Raw genomic sequence first — 20,246 nt, forward strand, 5'->3', positions numbered from 1 at the left:
CATCCATATGCCTATCCAATTTATTTATAATAATTAGCAGGATTGTGGGAAAAGAGCTGGGATCATGCAGGGAGCTGAAATGGACTTGATAACTGGAACAAATTTCTGATTCAAATTGTATTACAGGTACATGATTTTGCCTGTCCGTACTCTGGGTAATTAGATTGTGACTTTATTGATCATTTTAAATATTATTAGAAAAGCTACCGTGTAGTTTGTTTCTCGTTAGTAAGGCTTTGTCTCTTTACTACCCCCACCAGTCATTGTCGTCACACCTTCAAGGTGATTCATTACTAACCACTCTTGGGCAGAGAAATACTGCGCAATATTGGCTGCTGGTTTAATTGCCAACACAATGGAAACCTAAATGCTTTCTGCAGTGATTTATTTCAGCTATAAAATGCATCTCCTGCATTCTAGGATGATAAAGGAGAAAAATAGATTTATACCACTTGTCTGTTAAATGATTCTCTGCAATCTGAATAGGTTGCAAAAGTATAAACATCAGCATTGAATGATTTCTAGCTTACCTTATAAATAATAGAAACGTTGTTTGTATCATGCTGCCGAGTTTGCCCTTTCCTATGGTGTTTTAGCTGGGCATTCAATGTGCTGATGCACTGGCACTCCTGCAGCAGTTTGCTTAGCTTCAATTAAATTATATCCGCTTGCGGGTGAGTCCTGAGCATGGAGGCATAAACACAAAAAGCTACTCACCTGCCAAAGCCAATAGCAGATTTACATAACAATTACTTGCACATGATGAGAATGTAGACCTGGCAGCCACTGAAGCTGAGAGATTTGCTCCATTTAGAGAATAGACGGTATTTATAAATGAGAGAAAGGGAAATTAATGTAAAATATTCAACCTTTGCGTAGTATTACCGGATTAAAATTATCACAGCAGGAGGTATTCGGACTGGTGATCTGAAGCTTGGATATAAAGTGCACCGTAGAAGTTATTGAAGAGTGGATGGGAGCTTAGAGAGGCAGCAGATTCACTGGAGCTCAGTGCCCAGACAGTGAGCACTATAGTTACCATCCATAGAGTGAAGGACTGGGCCAGTTAGATAACCTAAGGTTCCCTGTCTCCTGAGGAGCACCCTTTATTTCTGATAAGTAAAGTGAAAGTAATTATCACCAAATGTAGTTTTCTGGTTGTTTCCTGTTAGTACATTTGATAATTCCAATAACATAGTAACCTATCTTTGTGACTGCAGTTGTCCCCGATTAAAGCTGTTTCAGAATAGAATATTTGTGTTGGTTTATTACTGTCATGTGTACCGAGATACAGGAAAAGGTTTTGTTTGTGTGCAATCCAGTCAAATCAAGTCATACTGTTATTACATAAGTAAAATCAAGCCATGCACATGTACAAAATTCAAAGAAAACTACCAGTAACAGTATTAAAGTGTTACAGTGGCAGAGAAAAAGTCCAAGGTCTGCAATGAGGTGGATTGAAAGATCAGGACTACACCCCAGTTTATAGGAAGATGGTTCCGTAGTCTGATAACAGCAGAGAAGGAACTGAATCTGATGGTGTGTCAAGCTTTTGTATCTTGTGCCCAACAGGAGTGGGGAGAAGAAATAATGACTGGGCTGATAAAGGTCCGTGGTTATGTTGGCTGCTTCCCCGAGGCAGTATGAAGTGTAGATGGAGTTGATAGTGGGAGGTCTGGTCCGTGTGATAGATTGGGCTACATCTACAACTCTGCAATTTCTTGCGGTCTTGGACAGAGCTGTTGCCAAGCCAAGTTGTGATACATCCCGATAGGATGCTCTCTATAGTGCGTTTGTAGAAGATGTGAGAGGCGATGGAGACATGAGGAAGTAGAGATGTTGGTGTGCTTCCATGTAAATGCTGATTCAATGCAGTTGGTCAAAGGCAATGTTGTTCGTGATTTTTCTGCCTATGAACTTTATCTCCTTTTCAACACCATTGCTGCTACTTGGGGCATATACTTCACCTTGCTTCCTGAAGTCAAGATCTAACTCCTCCCCTTTGCTGAATATGACTGCAGGTGCTGGAATCCTAAGCTCCAACCTGAAACATCCTCTGTCCATTTCCGTCCACAGATGCTGCCTGATTTCCTCCAGCAATTTGTTTTTTGCTTGGAATAAAGTGTGCTTGCTACCATGATTCATCTCATAAAATGAAAGTAATTTCCAATTAATCTGATGATGAGTGTAGCTATGGTTCAGAGTGAAATCTGCACTGGATTAGCTCCTCATTTCTTACATGCTGTGCACTGGAGTGACGACACTTGCAATGGTGTTGCTGCAAAAACAAAATCAGCCCTTGAAAAATAACTGCATGTTTCAGTGAGAAGTATCTCGAGCCTCAGACTGCATGTAATCTCTACCTGTGCTGTTTAAATTCTAACGTACCTGTGCCCTTTGCTCATATTCTCCCTTTTTCGAATGAATTAACCGTTTCCATGTTTTCCTTATCATTGCAGAGAGGGCAGAGTCCAGTAGTGTCCTCTGTGATTGGCAGTGTCTGTAGAGGTCGTCCGATTATCATTCAAGAAGTCCAGAGTTTTCATTAGAACAAGGTTATTCGGCTCATAAACCCAAATATCTTTAACTGATTCATTCCACCATCCCACCTCAACCTGTGTATTCCCTGAAGAGGTATGAGTGGTCACTCGCTCACCTTTGTCCTGAAATAGAGGAAACATGTAGGGAGAGAGAGATAGATAGCAGTGGAGGTGGGGTGGAGGAACTTTACGCAGGGGCTGGTAGGACAGAGATCTCTGATTCTTCCTCTTGGGTGCCATGTGGACTCGAGGATTGGTATAAGGCTGATCTATACATTGCCTTTTGTTAATATTTGTTCTGTGATTGCCTTATTAAGCGTGAGATGAAGGAATAATGATCGCGGTGTGTACAAAATGATGGTTTGTTTCTGATGGAGCCCGGCCGGGAAATTAAAGTACATATTAAATGCGAAACATTGGCGTTGCTGAAAATGTAAATCAGGTTGCTGTATAATCTGGCCGGAAAATCGGAATCTAGCAGAGAATACGCAACTTGGTTGTTCAGGTGTGGATAGTCCACGAGAGAATAAGTAAAAGGGGAAGGAAGTCAGGGAGGTGGAACTAATGTACCAGTTCAGTCATGGTCTCCTGCAGTGTGCTTGATGTAGAGGATGGCTGATGGACAAATATTGCCACAGCCAAACTCAGCTGCTGAATACGGAGTGAATGGATGGTCAGCATTAGGATCACAGACATCGTTACAGCCCAGTATTTGTTGCCTTTTCGGGGTGCTCTCGTTCCTGGTGGAATAAATTAATTAGAAACTGAACAGCCACCAGGAAGTATCATAGATTGCTGGTAAAATCCCAGGTACTGCCGAGAAAGGTTTGGAAATTTCCGCAGAGCAAAAAAAGAAGGCGGTTGCTTCCACATTCAGTTTCCTCTGACGTTTGCCAATAATCTATATTTTTTCTTAACTGTAATTACATGTTGCCCGATGCAGTGATTCAAAAAGGCTCTGTTCCACAATCAGCGGGAGTATTTCATCCATAGCGCGGGGAAAGAAACACACATGACACAGTACGTGTGCATTCTGGTCCTGAGCAGCTCACTTGATTGGCACCACCTAAAATATTCATTGTCTCCACCACATGTGGCATGGCCTCAGAATGCAGAGCCGTTACCTGCCCAGGGCCCTCCACCTGCACCTACCAACCTTGTGATTCTACTGCAAACAAGGATCATGTATGTTCGCCTTCACGTCATGCATCATCCTGACTTGCAAATACACTGTTGTTCCTTTACTGTTGCTGGGTGGACACTCCACCATTCAAAACAGTCTCCAAGCTGCAGACTCTCACACCACGGGGTCTGACTGTGCTGGGTCCTAGTGGGTGTTCCACTGGGTCTTCCCCTTCCCCCTAGCACCATGTGATCGCAGCTCTTCCCCATCCCCATATAGTCTTCATACCCCCCTCCTCCCTGACCACCCACCACCCCCTTACCAGACATCATCTCGGCCTCTGTCCACACACCTGCCTTGCTTCGGCCCCAACTCCCATCTTTGCTGTGTGTTCATCATCCCCCCTCAGCAGAGGCCTCACCTTTATACCCCTCCATCCCCACCTCAATGAGTTCCACATCCACCACGATGTGGAGCTCTTCTTCCGTTGCCTCCGCATCCAAGCGTTTTTTCATGGGAAGGAGTTCTCACCCCCCCATTGATGACCCCTTCACCCCCCCCCCCCCCCCCATGGCCATCTACCTGCTTTAGACCTTTTTATTTTAAACTGTCGGCGGGACATCAACTGCCTCAACTTTTCCACTCCCTTTTCTCACTCTAACCTCTCCCCCCCCCCCTGAACGTACAGCCCTCCACTCACTCTGCAACAACCCACACTGGGTGATCAAACCTGCGGACAAGGGAGGTGCCGTGGTAGTCTGGCGCGCTGAACTCTACTGGTCTGAGGCCAGGTGCCAACTCTCAGACACCTCCTCCTACTTATCCTTGGACCATGACCCCACAGACGAGCATCAGGCCACTATCTCTAGCACCATCACTGGCTTCATCACTTCCAGCTCCGTGCCCTCCCAAGCCTCCAACCTCATCGTTCCCCAGCCCCACATGGCCCGATTTTACTTTCTCCCCAAAATCCACAAACGTGACTGTCCTGGCAGACCCATTGTTTCTGCTTGTTCTTGCAGGTAACAAACTACTGACCGACATCTACTACAAACCCACTGACTCCCATGGCTATCTGGACTACACTTCTTCTCACCCTTCTTCATGTAAGGACTCTTCCCCCCACCCCCCCCCCCCCCCCCCACCCCCTACCCCCAATTCCTCCGTCTACGCCGTACCAGCACCCAGGATGAGGTGTTCCAAACCAGGGCATCGGAGATGTCCTCATTCTTTAGGGAACGGGGGTTCCCCGCCTTTGACTATAGATGATGCTCTCACCATGGTCTCCTATATATACCGTAGCTCTGCTCTCACTCCCCATCCCCCCACTCGTAACAAGGAACCATGCAGCGTGGAATCAGCCTCTTCTGTCCAACTTGCCCAGACCAGTGAACATGCCTCATCTATAGTAGTTGCACCTGTCTGCGTTTGGCCCATATCCCTCCAAACCTATCCTATCCACCTACCTATCTAAATGTTCATAAACTTCCTCAACTACCTCCTCTGGCAGTTTATTCCATATACCTACCACCCTTTGTGTAAAAAAAAGTTGCCCCTCGGGTTCATATTAAATCTTTTCCTCATCTTAAACCTACGTCCTCTGTTTCTTGATTCCCCTACTCTAGATAAAAGACTATTCATTTACCCAATCTATTCCTCTCATGATCGTATACCTCAATAAGATAACCCCTCATCCTCCTGTGCTCTAGCTTGCTCAACCTCTCCCTATAGCTCAGACCCTCGAGCCCTGGCAACATCCTCGTAAATCTTCATTGCACCCTTGCCAGATCAACATTTTTCTTATAACAAGGTGACCAAAACCTAACACAATTTAGGAATGGGTTCTAGCAGTGGTATTTGATTGTATTGTTCTTCTGTTTGGCTGGGAAAAGGGTTCAAATGCAGTGCTGGGCAAGTTAGTGGTTCAAGATTCCAACACTTTTACACCATTGATGTTGAATATTGACACTTTATATATCTAAAAAGTGAAATATATAAAATGTTGCTGTATATATCTTTACAGTAAATGCAGTTGTTCAGCACAGAGGCGGGCCCCCATATCCATTCTGATCTTTTTGCCCACCTGCACTATTCCCATTTGCCAGCATTATATCGGTATTCTTCTGTGTCTTGTCAATTTGAATGTCTGTCTTAATGTCTCTTAAACATAGTGTTTGTATCTGATTCCACCACCACCTCTGGCAGCTGAGTTCCAAATATCAATCACACTCTGTGTAAAAAAAACACCACCAGATCCTCTTTAAAATTCCTTCCTCACACTTTATATCCCATGCTTTCTTATTTTTTGATTCCCTTACCTTGGGAAAAAGATTCTGACTATCCACCATATCTGTCTCTTTTAATTTTATATACCTCTGTTCAGTCACCCCAAGGAAAACAACCTAGCCTATCCAATCTCGCCCTATAGCTAAAGTCCTGCAATTTGGCGAATCCCCTCTAGTCTCCCCATCACACCCTTCATATACATGACAACCAGTCTCCATAATGCTCCAAGAACACTTTAATCTGTGTTTTGTAAAGTTGTCACTGAACATCCCAAATCTTATAACCTGACCTATGAAGCCAGATAGGCCATATTGCTCTTGCACCATATATCCATATAACAATTACAGCACGGAAACAGGCCATCTCGGCCCTTCTAGTCCATGCCAAACACTTACTCTCACCTAGTCCCATCTACCTGTATTTACCATTGTCACTCTCAGGGAACTTTGGACTTGAACCTCAAGGTTCCTCTGTTCATCAACATTCCATACTCTCTTACCATTGATGTATGTCTCTATTTGACGTCTCCAAATCCAACACCTTGCACTGAGTGAATCTGAGAGAGAAGGAGAGGGTTCTCTCAGTGTCAGCATATTTTCCTCTCTGAACGTAGTCAGGTCTAATTCACTGGTCATTTATTTCAGTGCTGCACAATCACAGTATGAAACATCTGCAGTTTACAAAGAAATAACCTTTACAATAAGTTCAGTGTTTGTGTAGTGCTTCAATTTGTTCCTGAGAGAAGTTGGGTGAAATAAAATCAGCCCAACGTGAATTCTTATGTTGAGAAATAGCTTCCACAAAGGTTGTGCTGGACTGGTTACTACAGTAGCCTACTTGCGACTAAGACATTGGTTACATCCAACACTGCACATTTTTGTCCTTAAATGTTTTGCCTGGCTGGTATTGGGAGGTCAGCATGGGTGCGAAAGAGCCAGCGACTCAGGTGAGGGGCAGGTCATGGAGTTTACCTTAGTGGCATTCATTGGTGACAACGCATATGGAATGGGTACAGAACTCAGATGTACAAGCTTGCTCCACCAGCTGATCTGATCTTGGCTTCAGTTGCACATCTATGCATCTTCCCCATTACTCTTGATATCCGTACAGTACAAAAATCGGCCTTGTCTCAGCTTTGAATGTGTTTAATGACTCGGGCTCCACAAAACAATTATTCCTTGTTCCAACTTAAACCGGTCACTGCTTATTCTGAAGCTGTGCTGCTTAGATCTTGGTCCCTGCCATCAGTGGGGGAGCAACCCCACAGCAGCTATCAGATCAAGCCCCTGAATTTCCATTCATCTCATCTCTAATGGAAGGTACATCCGGTTCAACACTTAATTCCAGGATCTGCTGCAAGCAACCACTTCAATCAATGCTTAATTAGAATAATGAGACGAGAGATGTGTTAAACATTTCTCTACAGCTTTATAGAATTGTTCATTTATAGTGAAATTGAGTGGGATGCAAAGTATTTGTGCCAAACATTTACAGACAAATACAAATAATGATATTGGCCCTGATGCTTACTGGAAAATCCAGGCAGTTTACACAGTGTTTCTTCCTATGATTTGTGCGTTTTCAGTTGAATTCATCAAGGAAAATGTCTGATAGTATTTCTGTAGAGGCAGGCCTGTGGACAACAGACGGCCCAGCAGTTACCAGATTAGAATACAGTTTAGTTAAGGTGATGAGATACCAAGGCACTTTGATAACTAAAAGTGACAACAAAAAAAGGCCTGTCTGTAAATGCCTGGTATGTGCACCTTTCCCAAACTGGGCTTTTCCAGAAATGGTACATAAATCCAAGGCAATTGACAATTTACCTGTTGGTCATCTGATGGTAGTTAAGGATATTATTGCTTGCCTTGTACCAGTTAGTTTATTTACTGTTTACTTTTTTTGAGCTTGTGATGAGCTTTCCCTTCTCTTCAGTCCCCCAGGTACTTAAAAGCTGCACAGATTTTATTGAGAAATATGGAGTGGTGGATGGTATTTATCGACTTTCGGGAATTGCGTCCAATATTCAGAAGCTACGGTAAGTTGCTATACCAGAAAGACAGAGTATATGGCATAACAGTTGGTTTTGTATTGCATCTTTGTCCTTTGTTGCAAGAGGCATATAGTACAACCATATAACCATATACCAATTACAGCACGGAAACAGGCCTTCTCGACCCTTCTAGTCCGTGCCGAACACGTATTCTCCCCTAGTCCCATATACCTGCGCTCAGACCATAACCCTCCATTCCTTTCCCGTCCATATAACTATCCAATTTATTTTTAAATGATAAAAACGAACCTGCCTCCACCACCTTCCCTGGAAGCTCATTCCACACAGCCACCACTCTCTGAGTAAAGAAGTTCCCCCTCATGTTACCCCTAAACTTCTGTCCCTTAATTCTCAAGTCATGTCCCCTTGTTTGAACAATACGGATATGCTGCTAAAGAAAACTGGTGAGAAATATTGGCTTCCTAATATGTTCCCTCAATGCTGTAGTTGGGGTATGTAGGATCATGCATTGATGAAAGAGCAGGGATATATTTGCAGATCAGGATGGTGTGTAACTTGGAGGGATGGTGTTCCCTTGTACTCACTGCCCTTGTTCTCCTTTGAGATAGTGGCCATAAATTGATCAGTCTAGGTGAATAACTGCAGTGAATTTTGTAGGTGGCACATAGTGTGCCACTGGTTTAATGTGATGGATGAGGTGGAAATAAAAGGACCGCTTTGTCCTAGAAGATGTAACATTTACTCAGTACTGTGGGAGCTGTACTCAATCAGCTACGTGGAGAGTATTCCAAAATGTTACCGCCTCGTGTTCTGTTGATAACAAAAAGAGATCTCAGTCAAGCAGCATCCGTGGAAAAAGAAATTGTAATACTTTCAGTCAGGACCCTTCCTCAGAACTGGGGGAAGAGTGGAGGATTTACAGTGGTCAAAGCAGAGCTGGGGAGACGAGAGACAAAAGCCTCTATGAGAGTGGTTACGACAGATCAGGTGATAAGGAGCCTGATTCATGACCATAAGATGGGTATTTAAAGAAATACCTACTCGCCCTTTTTCTTTAAATGACCTTGACATTTAAAATATTGTTTATGTTAACAATTGTACAGACCTTTAACGAGTATCCTGCATTTCCTACCGTTTGCAAATTGCTCCAGGAACCCGTACGTGCTTCAGCAGTCGGCTGCAAACATATGAAACACAAGTGAAGGATGGTGTATTAGATAGATAGATAGATAGATAGATAGATAGATAGATAGACAGACAGACAGACAGACAGACAGACAGACAGACAGACAGACAGACAGACAGACAGACCTTTATTGTTATTCAGACCGAAGTCTGAACGAAATTGGAGCAGTCATACATATAATACAATAAAAACAACAATAAACACATATTAACATCCACCACAGTGAGTCCACCCAGCATCTCCTCACTGTGATGGAGGCAAAAGTCTTAGGTCTGCAGTCTCTTCCCTCCTCTTCTCCCTCTGCGCTGAGGCGATACCCCCCGGGCGATGTTACAATCAGTCCTGCGGCTCAAACACCGCGGCCCAGGGTGGTTGAAGCTGCCGCCCACCAGTCCTGCAGACGCAGCCGCTGGCCCGTGGCCGAACCCCGGACTCAGGCCACCACCGCCAGAACACCGTCCCAGCCACCCTCACGTGAGTACCGTACCGTCTTCAGCCTCGGGCTGGGCCGCCCCCGACTTGGGCGTCGCTTCTCCTTCGGGCCGGGCCGCCCCGACATGGGCGCCGAACCTCCCTCGGGCTGCAAGCGCCGCACCTCCCCGAGCTCGGCCGCTCCGACGGGAGCCTCGTTCCACCCTCGGGCTGGCCGCCCTCACGAGAGCGCCACAGCCTCTCACAGGAGCACTGTTCCAGCCCTGAGCCGGACCGCCCTCACGGGAGCGAGCTCAGGGCGAGTCCTGACGGGTTCTGCCTCCGGAGCCTCGAGGTCATCAGCTCCATTAGGCCTCAGCGCAGACGGAGGCAGAGAAGGGGAATACGACAAAAAAGTCGCATTCCCCCGCAGGGAGAGACTGCAAACCCCGTTTCAACCCCCCACCCCCCCAAAACACAAACTAAAAACCAAAAACTAGACTAACCAAAACAAAATAAACAACACAAACGGGACTGCCGATGAGCCGCCACTCCGCTGATTAGATTCCCTGACTTGTTCCACCAGACCTATACACATGGACAAACTAAGGGATGTAGACAAAGGGAGTTTGTTTTAGGCATTGAAATGAGCTGTCCTTTTGAATCGGGTCGGATCGGACGCCCCAATCTGTAGTCTGCTTTGATCATGTCTCTTTCCAGTCAAAGTTAGCCTCATTGTAATCAATTTTGAATGCTTAAAAGTAGGGAAGATTTAATGCAACTTTACAGGGTTGATGAGACTGGACCTTTTGACACAGAGTATGAAGTACATGGAAATTACGCAGGCCAAAACCGGTGCAGTACTCCAGCTCTGGCCTCATCAATGCCTTGTAAAATTGCATTAACCTTAACAAATAAAAACCATCATGCTATTAGTCTCTTGCGTAATTACTAGCTGTATCTGCATGTTTTGTGTTTCATGCACCTACTTCACTTTTCCATACCCCACTTCCCCTTTTTCCCACTTTTGAAGTCTTGCTCCATTTAAATAATAATTTCATTCCTGCTTCTAAAGTGAATAACGTCACATTTTCCCACTTTATACTTCTGCCAAGTCCATGTCCACTCACTAAAAACTTAGGAGGGTTTGTATATGCTCCTCTCAAATTGCCAACCTTCCTATCATTGTATCATCAGCAGATCTAGCTACAGCACAATCGGTCCTTTCATCCGTCATTTATCTAGATTGTAAATAGTTGAGGCCCCAGCACTGATCCCTGTGTTCCCTCACTAGTAACCGATTGCCAATCTGAAAATGACCCGTTTATTCCGACTATCTGTTTTCCATTAGTTAGCTATTCCTTTATCCATGCCAATATATTATTCGCAGGAGGAGGGCTGGTGAGAACCAGTGAGGGGGAGGCAGAGCGAGTATAAGCTGGAAAAGAGATTAATATCTTGTCTTTCACTTGGTGAATACCCAAAAAAGAATACTTTAAGTGTGTTTTCTTATCATTTTACTTGAGATAAAACAATACATTTACTTCACACACTAGCACTGATGGATTTTTAAGTGTTTAGTGGTTTTTGGCTGTAACTCTGAATCTCAAGAACACAACCAAATTTTTGACTTCGAAGAAAAACGAATGAAACTGCAGATGCTGGAATCTGCAACAAAAACAGAAATGCTGGAAGGACAGGAGACATGTTGGTTGGTGTGGGCAAGTTGGGCCGAAGGGCCTGTTCCCACACTGTATGTATGACTCTCTGACTTAGCTACTCTAAGCAGCATCTGTGGAGAGAGAGAGCATGGCTTGGGTGAGTAATCCTAACTGTTTCTGAGGAAGGGTTCCTGTCCCGAAACATCAACTAGTTTCTCTTTTTGCAGATGCTGCTTGATTGACTGAGTTCTGAAAACAATTTTGATTTTGTTTTTTGACAGTGAAGCTACTGGGGAAAAACCCTTTCAATTTAATAATGTCTGCTTAACACAAAGATTCCTCGAAGCATAACCCGTTGGCATATAGAGGGATGTCACATAGGTGGCACGCGCAAGGGGAAGAACAACCTGCTGCAGTACAAAATCCTACAAGGTTTTTACCCAGGCTTTGTTTGCAAAGAATGCTGTAAGTGGGAGCTCACCATCTCTGCCTGTTGCAGAGCTGTTGCCACTGTAGTCAATCATGGTTTTCTGCCGTACGATTACGGTCAGGTGTGTAGGAAAGAACTGCAGAAACTTATAGGAAGGAACTGTAGATGCTTGTTTAAACCAAACCAAAGATAGACAGAACATGCGGGAGTGACTTAGCGGGTCAGGCAACATCTCTGGGGGAAAAAAGGAATAGGTGACAAACCCAGGTCGATACCCTTCCTCACACTGAGAGTCAGGGGAAAGGGAAACGAGAGACATGGCTGCTATTTGCTTTGGTTGCTGTTGTTAAGGCCTCATCAGGAACCCAAAACAAAAATATTTTGCCCTGTTTTTTATTTCCTTTTTTTAACTATTGGCTAGATTTCCATTGAAGATAAATTTAGCTTTTACTTCATTTTCATTAGGTTTTGATTTTCAAAATTGTCAGCACTGCTTTTCACTGGGAGCGTACTTTAGTAAGTGCTATGTACGTTGATCAGTGATGCCTCCAAGTTCCAATTCTTGCAATAATGTTTGTAGATTCTTTCCAAAGACACATCTCACAGTGGCTTAAGCCAAACCCATGAAATCTGATCCACATACAGAAGCAAAAATCTAATTTGTTTTTCATTTAATGCAAGTAAATCATGTCTGACCTAGATGCAAATGTAGATGAGTTAAGGGCCTGTCCCACCAGCATGCGATTGCAAGCGTCTAGCACGACCAAACGTGGTCGCTTGAGGCGTACGGCCTCGGGGGGGCGGTCCCACTTCGTTCGGCGGAGGCGTATGGAGTTGTGCGGGGCTGGTCCCGACATTGCGCGGGGCTCCAAAAATCTTGCACTGTCCGAAAATCCAGCGCGCCAATGCCCTGTCGGCCCGCAGGCGCATTGAGGACGTACGCAGCGTCTCGACAAGCGTACGCAGCGTCTTGACGTCGTACACAGCGTCTTGATGGCGTACGCTTAGAGCGTGGCGTTGCGCGATGATGTCACTGCTCGGCATGCCGTTGCATGATGACGTCGCCGTGCGACGTCCAAATTCAGTCGGCCCACCTCTTGCCCAGCTGATTGGTGAGTATGATGTCGGGACCAGCCCAGCACAACTCCATACGCCTCCGCGGTTCGAATTGGGACCGGCCCCGCGAGGCCGTACTCCTCAAGCGACTACGTTTGGTCGCGTTAGACGCATGCGCTGGTGGGACAGGCCCTTAAGTGACTATGTTTGCTGACCACACCAAATTGGATTTGCAGACAGTGATGAATGTTGTCAGAAGAAACAGCGGGATATAGATCAGCTGCAGAAATGGGCAGTAAAATGGCAGATGGAGTTTAATCCGAGCATGAGTGAGGTGACGCACTTTGGGAGGTTGAATGTAAGGAGGGTATATAGTTAATGGCAAGACCCTTAACAGAATTTATGTGCAGATGGATCTTGGAGTTCAAGTTCATAGCTCACTGAACGTGGCAGTACAAGTAGATAGAGTGGTTAAGAAGGCATAGGGTATGCTTGCCTTCATTGCATGGGGAATGAATATAAGAGTCAGGATGCAGCTCTATAGGACTTTGGCTAGGCCGCATCTGGAGTATTGCATGCCATTCTGGTTGCAGAAGTGCAGGAAAGATGTGGAGGATTTTACTTTGGAGTCACGTGAGTGACTACGTGAAGAGCCCGCCAGCCCGCATGCGCGTCATTATCGTCTAACGCATGGCGCAGCGACTGGCTGGCAGGCGCACTGCTCCTCCAGCGGTAAGTTTTAAAAAGGCCCTACAGGTAAGTTTCACTTATTCTGAGGTCGTCTTTGTTCTGAAATTTTGCTTACAGGACGGTGAATTTACAAACTTGATGGAAAAGTCCAGGGCTAAGTCTAAACGGGCCGCGGGGAAACCGGCTACGGAGGACCGCGGGAGTGCGGGTAGCCAGCGGCGGTCGATATCACCACCCGAGTCGCTGACAGTGCGGTCAGCGACTTCCGACTTAGTACCTCTCGTATCCGTGCTGGTTCCCCAGAAAGGGGGTAAAGCCAAAAGTAAGATGGATAGGCCTGTGGACTCGGACGAGTCAGGCCAGGAGGACTCGCCTCCTACAGTGGATAGCGTCCTAGGACGTTTATCCCGGATGGAGCATCTAATGGAAAAGATGGTCCATCATGATATGCTCCAACAAACGGAGTTATGTCAGCGCGGCACCTGGTTCAGGGCTGCACAATGTCTCCCTCTCCCCGGAGGGGAGCGTACGGAGTCAGTACTGGGCTGACTCCGAATTCAGCGGAATGGCTGAAGAACATACTAGTATGCATGGGGTGCACGAAGCACAGGATTTGCCTGCCATAGCTTCCAAATTTGCGATACCCTCGCAAACAGGGGAACCGTTACAGGAGGAGCTGGCTGCAGGTATTAACCACCTCACCTCCCACCAGCTGCAGGAGCAGGTGATGACAGATACAGCTGCCAAATACAAGGCACCTGCGAATTGTGCAACTTGATTTGGGGATATATTGGAGGGGGCATCAGGGCCCAAGAAGTAAAAATCCAGAAAATCCTCAAATTACTGGCTTCGGGCATAACGGCATTTGCCAGGTCCGTGGATGGAGGGTCATTGTCGGATGAACAACAGGATGCCCTGGCATTGATGTGCAATGCACATTTTGAGATCAATTGTTTCCGAGAAAGTGCCATCCGACCTGCCCTGAACTCCAAATTTGCGGGGTTGTGTAAAGCCAGCAACATTCAGCCGCCGAATCTCCCCTTTGGAGAAAACCAAGGCTGTCGGGCTGATGAAGGCGCCGTCAACCAGCAAAACCTCTCAATTCCGACGGCAGCACCCCTATGCAACCACCAGCAGAAAATGGTTTCCTGAAGCTGGTGAAAGCTCGAAGGCCGTATATTCTGGGCAGCGGTCATTTTTAGGCCAAGACCCAGACCGCCCTTCTTGGAAGACGTGCCATTCCCACATTCCAGCACCCCTACCCCCCAAAAACTTGGGGGCAGAAGTAAGAACCACTGGTAACCATGGAGGTAGGTGGGTCTGGTTCCTTCCGGAACATGGGGTGTGTGGACCATTTACAAGTTAGTGGGAGATTACACTTGTTATTGAATGCATGGAGTTCGATAACGTCAGATCCATTTATACTGCACAGTATACAGGGGTTCCAAATTGAGTTCCTTCCCAATTCGTTACCACCCACCCAGCATGCACCAAACCGGACGTTCGTTCTTTCACAGCAGGAAGGTTTGGATGTGCAAGCAGAAATACAGAATTTGCATTCAAAAGGGGTAATTGAGAGGTCGAGGCATGACCCTCACGAATTTGTTTCTAATATATTTACAAGGAAAAAGAAAGATGGAGGATGCCGTATCATTCTTGATTTGACTCAGCTTAACGCTTTTGTGCAGTATAAACATTTTAAAATGGAAACCTTTGTTACTGCCAAACAACTGATTTCAAAGGATGCTTTATGGCATGCATCGATCTCAAAGATCCATTCACAGGGATCACCGGAGGTATTTGAAGTTTAACTGGATGGGGCAACAATGGCAGTTTAAGGCGTTGCCTAATGGCTTAACATCAGCCCCCAGATTAATTACCAAAATATTAAAACCGGCACGCGCTTCTCAGAGCTCAAAAATATGTTGTCATGGCATACTTGGATGATATCCTAATCATAGGGAATACTCTGGAATTAGCTAAATTAGCTGTTTCCGCCACTAAACGCTTGTTTGAGAGATTGGGGTTTCTCATCCATCCAGATAAATCTAAGTTGATACCATCCATGGTTATTGATTATTTAGGGTTTACTATTAACTCTGTTCACATGTCTGTGACTCTGCCCTGGGGCAAGAGATTAGAATTATTAGAAGCCTGCAACAGCCTTGTTGTTGTTGAGCAACCGTCTATTCGACAAGTCGACAGGGTAATTGGCAAATTAGTGGCTGCATTTCCAGCCGCTCAGTTTGGACCTTTGCATTATCAAAATTTACAACGTGCAAAGGAGCAAGCACCCAAAAATCATGCAGGTCATTTTGTTAGACCTATGCAATTACCAGCCGATGCTATTTCTGAATTACTGTGATGAACGACCAACATTCGGCATTGCTCCAATACCATTTTAGTCAGCAGTCCTTCAGTTATATCACAAACTGATGCTAGCGCTCAAGGTTGGGGTGCTACTACTACCATCTCTAGTTGTATGGGATGTACATGAGTCTTCATTGCTTCAGTCACGTGGTATTAATTATTTAGAGATGTTGGGTGCATTCTACGGGCTGAGGGCTTACTGTACAAATATGCATCATATGCATGTTCAACTTCAGGTTGACAACACCACAGCGGTGGCATATATTAATCACATGGGTGGAATCAAGTCGGTATCCTGTGATAATCTGGCTAACCTTATTTGGCACTGGTGTATTATAAGAAGCATTTGGATTTCAGCTTCCTATCTAAAAGGTAGGCTCAATACAGTGACGGACACCAGGTCACGGAAATTTAATGACAACACCGAATGGATGTTGGACCATAAAGTGTTCACCGACATTGTTGCTCGGTATGGAACGCCGGATATCGATTTATTCGCATCCAGGCTTAATCATCAATTGCCAAAGTATGTTGCATCGGAGCCACACCCAGGGGCAATGGCGATGGATGCATTCTCGCTAAACTGGGGAGGAATATTCTTCTATGCATTTCCCCCCTTTGCCTCATCAGTCGGGTCTTGCAAAAGTTCCAACAAGTCAGGCATTTTGGTAGTACCTGACTGGCCTACACAGCCATGGTTCCCATTGGTTCTGGGAATGATATCAGAGCCTTGTATGACCATTCCCAAATGTAGTAATCTGCTGGTTCATCCCGTAACAGGGGAGAGCCACCCATTACATGACCAAATAAATGTATTGATTTGCAGACTCTGAGGAGACCTTTCCTGGGGCTCGGACTGTCGGAGCGAACTTTGGACGTGATCATTGCGGCTTGGAGAGATACCACCAAGAAGCAATACATTTCCTATATTAAGAAATGGGAGATGTTCTGCTCACAGTCCTACATCACGTATGACACGGCACGTGTGACAGATGTTTTGGAATTTCTGTCCAGTCTATTTTTTGATGAAAGACTGAGTTACAGTGCCATCAATTGTGCCAGGAGTGCACTATCGTCATACTTATTGCTGGGGTCAGGTCACCACGCTGTCGGGTCTCACTCACTGATATCCCAGTTCATGAAGGGTATCTTCAACACCAATCCCCAAAGGTCAAGGTACTCGGAGATATGGGATGTAAACATTGTACTGACGCTGCTTCGGCGGTGGGCTCCAGTTACATCCTTGTCACTGGTCAAACTAACTTTTAAAGTAGTTATGCTCATGGCGCTGGTTTCGGCGCAACAAGTCCAGTCGTTGCATAAACTGCGACTGGACTCAATGGTGACATCTACCAACAAAATAACTTTCTATGTGCATGACTTAGTCAAGCAGAGCAGACCAGGGGCATCAGATCTCAAGTTGGACTTTATGGCTTGCCCCGTGGACCTTCGGTTGTGTGTAGTCACACATTTACTACAATATATCAAGGTCACAAAAAACCTCAGAGGCACTGAAGTAGCAGTGTTTGTTAGTCATAAAAAACCTCTCAAGAGGGTATCAGTGCAGACCATCTCGAGGTGGTTAAGACAGGTTTTGACTTGTGCAGGTGGACATGAATATTTTTTAATCCCATTCCACCAGGGCTGCAACAACATCAACAGCGAGGGTTTTGGACGTTCCACTCGACCACATCCTTGCGACGGCAGGATGGTCAAATAAGAGAACTTTTCAAACGTTCTATAACAAACCCATGGCCAGGCTGGGGGTATTTGCTAATTCAATTTTAGATTCTGTATTTTCTTCACAGGCAGGATGTGCTGTCTTTTACGTCTGTAGGTGCCGCCATCGGCATTGACCAAATATGAACGTGGTTCGGGAGCAGTTCCAGAAATTACACCGAGGCGATCGTGACCCTTTTCGGTTTGTAGACGGACCACCTGTCCCTTGGCTAGTGGTGGAAGTGGTCTGCTCGTCTTGTCATACCATTCTTTTTGAACGTTAAGCTTTTGTTGTATCCTGGACTGGATTTCGGATGGTGGGATCACATGCGGTACTAGTGCCTGTTTCACCACAGGCAGTGTGACTCGAGTTTGCCTTGATATCAGTCGCTGGGCGGGAGAACCCAATATCTGGTCGCGGGAGATGTTGAGCAGGTTTAGGTATACGTCTGATTCTGCTCTGTGGGATCTTCAATCACTTGTTTGACATTCCCGATGGCACGTTCAGCCAGCCCGTTTAACTGTGGGTATTTGGGGCTGCTGGTGATATGACGAAAACCCCAGCGTGTAGCAAAGTCTTTGAAGTACAGGCTGGATCCCACTTCTGACACCATGTTGAATGTACAGACCCACACATAGAGGTTAGAACTCATTGTCTTTGTTGCAGTACAAACGGAGGGAACACAACATGCTTTCATCCCCGTGGTCTGCATCAAATCCACAGAGAGAGTGTGATGCACCGGCCACAGGACCAACGTGCCCAGGGTAGGGTTGAAGATGTGGACTGGATTACATAAGGAATGTGTAGCATGCATAATCTGTGTGGTGATATATATATATATATATTATATTATATATAGTAAAGACATACTAATCTACAGTCCAGGAAAGATCGTCGGAAATATGCACGCCCAGGAATTTGAAGTTTTTGACTCTCTCCACCATCGTCCCATTGATATAAACAGGGTTGTGGGTCCTCAACCTTCCTCTTCCAAAGTCCACGATCAGTTCTTTGGTTTTACTGATATTGAGAACCAGGTTGTTGTGCTGGCACCATTTGGTTAATCGGTCGATCTCATTTCTATACTCTGACTCATCACCATTTGTAATTCGTCCAACAACGGTGATGTCATCGGCGAACTTGAAGATGGAGTTCGCACTGTGTCCAGCTACACAGTCATGAGTATAGAGTGAGTAGAGCAGGGGGCTGAGCACGCAACCTTGAGGTGCTCCCGTACTGATTGTTACTGAGGATGAAGTATTCCTGCAAATTCGAACAGACTGTGGTCTGTGGATGAGGAAGTCGAGGATCCAATTGCAGAGGAATGTGCAGAGACCCAGTTCTGTGAGCTTGGTAACCAGCTTTTTTTTTTTGCTTTTTTTTTTTCTTTTTTTTTTTTTTTCTTTTTTTTTTAATATAAATTTATTCAATTATTAAAAAATAATATTACACTACAATAAAACAAGCCAGAACCCACCACCATAATACAATACAAACATGTAATAAACTACTATACAACTATGATACAATCCTTATTGAGGATACATTCAACACCCTGCGGAGCCCAGCGGTCCCGGAACTCCCTCAGGGTGCCCGTAGACAGGGCGTATTCCCTTTCTAATCCCACCCGGGCACGGACGTAACCCCGGAAAAGGGGCAGGCAGCTGGCTCGGGTAGAGCCCTCCACCGTCTGGCGCCGTGACTCGCGGATGGCCAGCTTGGCCAGGCCCAGGAGCAACCCAACCAGGACATCTTCAGCCCTACCCTCTCCCCTACGCACAGGGTGTCCAAAGATGAGGATGGTGGGTGAAAAATGCAGCCAGAAGGCAAGGAGCAGCCCCTTTAGATATTCAAACAGTGGCTGCAGCCTCACGCACTCCATGTACACGTGGTACACAGACTCTTCCAGCCCGCAAAAGTGGCAGGCGGCTGGCGAGTCTGTGAACCGCGAGAGAAACAGGTTGCAGGGAACACCTCGGTGCAACACCCTCCACCCCAGGTCCCCAATGTAGAGGGGGAGAATCCCTGCGTAGAGGGACCCCCACCGGGGGCCCCCCCTTGGTAACCAGCTTGGAGAGGATTATGGTATTGAACGCCGAGCTGTAGTCTATAAACAACAGTCTGATGTAAGTGTTTTTATTGTCCAAGTGGTCCAGAGCGGAGTGTAGAGCCAGTTAGATCACATCCTCCGTGGACCAATTGTGACAGTAGGCGTTGATATGCCCCATAACCAACCTCTCAAAGCACTTCATCACCTCGGACGGTAGTGCCACTGGTCGATAATCGCTGAGGCACGTCACCTTGCTCTTCTTGGGCACCGGCATTCTTGATGCCCTTTTAAAGCAGGTGGGAACCTCAGACCTCAGCAGTGAGAGGTTGAAAATGTCTGCAAAAATCCCAGGCAGTTGGTCTGCGCAAGTGTAATTATGCTCCTACAGCTCACCCCCTTAGTCTAGTTCAGTAAAACACCGAGTCAAGCACTGGATCAACTAACTCTTTATTCTCACTCACAAACGAACTTCCTCTACGATACCTAACCAACACCGCGGGTCCGATTCTTATCTCTACTCATCCAAGCCCTTCAGCCTCGTGCGAATAGACACCTCCAGACAGTCAACACAGTCCCAAGTGCACCTCCAGAAGATCGACTCCTATCCATGTGGTGTCCCCTCTTTTATACTGTTTCGGACCCATGGCGTGAAAATACATGGGGGGGGGGGGGGGGGTCAACCCCTAATAGCCAATCACAAATAAAGATC

The 20,246-nt window shown here is 45.9% G+C and overlaps 1 protein-coding gene across 6 annotated transcripts in view; it reads left to right on the forward strand.

Annotated features, from left to right (window-relative positions):
• The window catches only part of arhgap32 (Rho GTPase activating protein 32), a 539,690-nt gene that overhangs the window by 441,936 nt on the left and 77,508 nt on the right, over nucleotides 1-20,246 (forward strand). For all 6 annotated transcript variants that reach the window (XR_004416763.1, XM_033049880.1, XM_033049882.1 and 3 more), the window contains one exon: nucleotides 7,885-7,987. Coding sequence is in view for 5 of the 6 variants with exons in the window: in XM_033049880.1 (XP_032905771.1) it covers nucleotides 7,885-7,987 (103 nt within the window). In the remaining variant the exon portion in view is untranslated. The remainder of the gene's footprint in view (nucleotides 1-7,884; nucleotides 7,988-20,246) is intronic.

Source organism: Amblyraja radiata, chromosome 33, assembly GCF_010909765.2.
Source record: "Amblyraja radiata isolate CabotCenter1 chromosome 33, sAmbRad1.1.pri, whole genome shotgun sequence".
In the NCBI taxonomy this organism is placed as follows: Eukaryota; Metazoa; Chordata; class Chondrichthyes; order Rajiformes; family Rajidae; genus Amblyraja; species Amblyraja radiata.